This window comes from Limulus polyphemus, unplaced genomic scaffold (assembly GCF_000517525.1).
Source record: "Limulus polyphemus unplaced genomic scaffold, Limulus_polyphemus-2.1.2 Scaffold3235, whole genome shotgun sequence".
In the NCBI taxonomy this organism is placed as follows: Eukaryota; Metazoa; Arthropoda; class Merostomata; order Xiphosura; family Limulidae; genus Limulus; species Limulus polyphemus.
The window spans coordinates 28,951-34,013 of record NW_013668845.1 but is presented as its reverse complement, the minus strand read 5'-3'; the positions used below and the strand labels follow the sequence as shown (position 1 = coordinate 34,013).

General features: G+C 32.8%; 1 protein-coding gene across 1 annotated transcript in view; it reads right to left on the bottom strand.

Moving 5' to 3' along the window:
* The window catches only part of LOC106468956 (inositol-tetrakisphosphate 1-kinase-like), a 51,883-nt gene that overhangs the window by 42,476 nt on the left and 4,344 nt on the right, over positions 1 to 5,063 (bottom strand). The window contains exon 2 of the mRNA XM_013929410.2: positions 4,664 to 4,789. Within this exon, the coding sequence (XP_013784864.1) occupies positions 4,664 to 4,789 (126 nt within the window). The remainder of the gene's footprint in view (positions 1 to 4,663; positions 4,790 to 5,063) is intronic.

The window sequence follows — 5,063 nt, the reverse complement described above, 5'->3', positions numbered from 1 at the left end:
TTATTAAGTGCATTACTATCATTAGTATATAAAAATTAGAGTTAAATCTCTTCAACAATCGATAGCAAGAAAAAAGATGATTGTTCAAGTATTATATTTCTTGTTTTTTCATGTTTATGCTTAATGTAACTAAAATGTAAAAATAGGGATCTTTTTAGGTTAGTTAAGATTAGATTAGGTAAAGTAACTAATAATAATATTATTATAATAAAAATGTTTCACGAGGTACACACACAACCAGCTCGTGGTAATGGAATTCGTTAGCGTAAAGTGAGCTGCACATTCCCAGAGTGATTTACAACTTACAATGGCACGGATGGTAGTTAGACACGGTTCAAAGGGCAATAAAACAATAAAATTTAGTTATAAATAAATGTATACTGTTACGAACGTAGAGCTACTTAAGATGAAAGAATGTAGTTACAATTTGAATTCTAGAAAGAAAAAAAAGAGTAATTTAGGTTAATTCCTTTTTGTTGTTGGTTATGAGGTTGGTCGATTCAACTGATCCCATTTTGAGATAGGGTAGAGAGAATAACACAAACTATAAAGTTTTAATGAAAAAAAAAATGTTTGAAATGCATTTAGGAGGTTTTAGGGATTACAGAAAGGAAATTTGAGATTTTAAGATGATGAAAAGTATCTTTAATTTTAACATGAAAATTACTTTGCACTCAGACTATTCAAAACAAATACTCAATATGTTAATGGACAAATATTTATTTTATTAAAAATACTTCACTAAAAACTATGATTTTTTGTATTTTATGAAGATATACACACACACTATATTGAAAGTTAGAAGTATTAAATCTATAAAGATTTTAAACAATTACAAAGAGGTCACGTGGTAGGTCAAATTAAACAAGCCCATGTTGAGAGAGTTAAAAAGAAAGATGGTACAGGAAACAAGTGGCCAAAAGTTGAAATGGAAGACATATGTGAGAGTCTTATGAACTAAACAGAAGTTCCAGTACCAAGAGGAATTGAATGAGGAAAATGATTGATTAGAAAGGCTTCATAAGAACTAGACAAAAAAAAAAGAAAAGGAGTATGTATAGGTCATTGACATAGTTCAACTATAACTTTCGACCATAGAAATGGATAAGCCACCCTCCAAGGCAAAAAAGGAAGTGAGATAAAGAACAGCCAAAAAACCATAAATGATATACTTGCAACGATAAATGTTATGAGTGGATAGCCAATAAGAATGAGCAAGAAAACAGGATACTCTATGAGTAAAACCTTCCTGCCTTGCAAGTAACCAGATAAAAGCCACATGAGGATGAAGCTGTGGAACATAATAGTAAAAGATAAGACATCTAAGGCAGACAGAAGGGATTTCCAAAATGGAAGAGATAGAGGCCTAGGATTGCTAAGAGGCAAATAACTTAAAATCATGATAGAAGCAGCCAAAAAGAGGCAATAAGGGAATATTATCAGAACCATTGAGTCTGGAACTGGTGACTCAAAAGTAAAAGTTTGGTGTAAAGAGAAGTCAATGTATTAATAAGACAGGACTCCTAAAGTGGGAACAAATGCACAGAAACACCAAACAAACAGAAATGTCACTTTGTCGGAAGGATTTTGTCCAAATGAGATATTCAATACACCACAAAATTGAAGGCTCTCAGAAAGTCAACAGGATGTTATCATGAGTCCAGATGTGGAAATTGAAAACAAAAAAGCAAAGATCCCAAGAATAGGTGCCCCCCTGTTAGTTGATGTAAGAAATGACAGTGAAGTTGAAGAAATGAAGCAAAACAGACTGTCTACACAGTTGAAACAAAAGATGGTGGTAAGTCCATTGAATAGCCCACATCCAAATCTAAGGACAATGATGTGGAAAGACTGCTCCACACCACATTTAGCTGGAGAGGCATCTCTGAACAGGTATAAGTGTACGTGGGATGGAGGAAGATGGATGCTCAGTCATGTGGAAACATTTAAGCCACCACAACAGTGAGAGGTAAAGAAATGTGAGAAGATGGCAAGTTACAGGATATAATTCACTGATCTGCCAGAATCCACTGAAAGTGACACAAGTGAAGTGAGACCCCAAAAGAGACAGAACCTCATAAGTAGGAAGAAAGGGAGACATGAAAGCCTTGGAAACCAGAAGCTCCATATCTCAGAAATGCAAAGGTGAAGGATGAACTCACTCAGCAACCAGGTTGATAAAGACTCCGAAATAAATGAAATATTAAATACTGACTTAAGAGCCTGACCAGTCATATCAATTGAGCAGACTCTTAAAGGACAAGGCCAAATGTTCATATAGTGGTGTAAATTCAGACCCAACAAGTGCATTCTCCATACAAGAGCCCTCAGGAATAAGTTGAAAACAAACAGGTGTAAACCCTGAATGAAAAAGCTCTCAAGAGAAAATTGGTGGGACCCAAATGTCTTTTGCAAAGTGAGTTCACACATGGACAAAGTGTAAGAGTCAAGCTCCAACAGGACCAAAGCTGAGGGATGGTTCCAAAAATAAACAATCACCAAACCCAATGATGGCTGGCCTCTCCATTGAAAGGACACCAGGAATAGGCCACAGGATGAGGAACTCCTAAAAAAATGTCTGCATGATGAAAGGATGTTGAATGGAGTTCCTCAATATAAAACTGAGGAAATAAGGTTTCATGATGAAACAAATGAAATGGTCAACAGCTGAAGAAGAAATTGGACAGCATGAATAACACGATAGTGTGACCTTCCACAGTTAAGCTGTTAGAGAAGTGATGCAGAGCCTCAGAAGGAAGGCATAAGGAGAACAGCAAGTTAAGAAAGTGAATAAATAAAAGATGAAGACAAACAGATTGAGTAAAAAAAAAAAGAAAGAATCAAAGCAAGAAAATCTTCAAGCTGAAAAAAAAGAGATTAAAGAGACACTAGAAAAGAGGAAAAACTCCAATCATAAGCCATGGAGAAGAAGTTTAAATTTAAGAAGGAAGTGGCAACTGAGATTCAACACAAAGCATAGACTTAAAGAGTCTGTAACAATTCAACAATCAGATGAGGGAAGACAGAGGGGGGGGGGAGAATCTTATGAATAGAGGTGCATGCGAGGGAGCTTGTCTACGAACTAGTAGAAACAACTGGAGTAAACAGCTTTATTATTATTAATGTATGTTAATGAACTTGGCATAAAATCTTAGTTTATAATTCAAATTTTTATATTATATACATTTTAATTTCTTAATTTCAAAAAGAAATATTTAAGGAATTCTTACTTCAGAATTTTCTAACTTCTAAAGTCAGTTGCTGCAATTTCCAAATTATTACAAATTGTACATAATTACAAGCAAGAGACTAAAATCTGAACATCCTACCTTCTTTATTTGTTAAGATATCAATAAATTTGTCAAACCCATAAGAAAAACCCCTTTCTTTTCTCTCCAACTTTCAAGATTGCTTGCTAATCAATTTTTACATGGGTGATGGGCATAATTATAATATACTGAAAGAGCAGATTTTCCTCTATACCAAGCTTAAAACTGTCATATGGAATTTGGACTGGAGAGTATTCTCCAAATAAAAATGTTTATGTGTGGATATGAGAAACTGTATTCAATAAGATTCACGATACTGAATTCATGAAGAGCATTATTATTTTTCATAGTACATCTGATATGCTCATACTACTCAGATTCATCATTGAAACCCAAACACTGGATCAATGATGGGGAATATTCCTGTCAAAGAAACCATATCACAGACTCTGAAGCAAGTGTCCCAAAATCTTCTAGTCTAATTAAGAGTAGACATTAAATTAATGTTAGAAAAGATGATAATTCTTATCAGAATCTCTAACTAAAATTATTTTTAAAAAATCTTTATCTTTCTTAAAATCAAGAAAATAAAGACAGGATTACACTTTGAATGTCAAATAAAAATTGAATATAATAAAAACAAAAATTCTGTAATTCTTGACAAAAAAATAACACACTGAATATTGCAGTGCTGAGGAAAAGAATGAGCTTTGAGTACATACAAAGTGCTTAAGGGGAGTATTGCACATGGAGAAATGTGATGCTCTTCTATTGGTGGTTGCATCACAGACTGGTGCAGTTGATGCTATTACATGTAGAAGTGGGAATTTTGTTCAAATGCTTGACACATGCACAAATCTTTTCAGCAACAATGCAAGATGTACGCTATCTATTTGGGGAGGTGAGTAGCATTATAAACAGATAGAACATCCTACTCTGCAACCAATTGTTTTATTAAGGAAAATCATAAGCTCTTTCAGTGATTTATTATTATCTATAAACTTTTGTAGCTTTCAACATACTTTCTATTTTGGATAAGTTTGCTACTTCCTTGTAAATATTTACAAATGTTTGTAATTTTTTACAAAGTATAATGTTTTCAGTATCATACATCATGATAACATTTCAATATCTGTTTACTTATTACATATACTAAATAAATGTTAATAGCATAAAATATATCAAATGTTTTAGCTATTTTTGCACCTTATGCATAACTAAAATATTATGTGTAATGAAACCCACTGTGAACATTTCTATTTACCTACAGCAAAGAACATAATTTTTTGAAACAAAACTTCAACAGTTATGTATATATATATATATTTATTTATTTATTTAATGATATGATCATTTTATTTACTCAAAATAAAAGGAGTTTCAAACAAGCTTACCTCAAACTCTTCACATATTTTAATTGCTTCTTCATTTCCTTCATTGGCTTTTACAACAAAATCACAGAGTTTGTGAACAATAGCAACAAATGGACCCTGGTCTTCAAGTGGTCTGGAGAGATCCAACTAATGAAATATAATTCAGATCACATCATGACAAAATGGTTGAAATTTAGTGTCAAATAGGTCGTTATACACTACACAATGAATAATGATAATACATGTACATCTTTTACAAATCACCAGTCACTACATCAAGGAAAAAAGGAAAAAATCAACAATGAAACTTTATGTACAAAAAAAAGTATTCAATTTACCATGGTGTACTTTGGTGACAGATTTTCTTGTAGGCAGATTTTGTTAAACAAGACCAATGTCTGCAGGTTTACTTTCTTCTTAG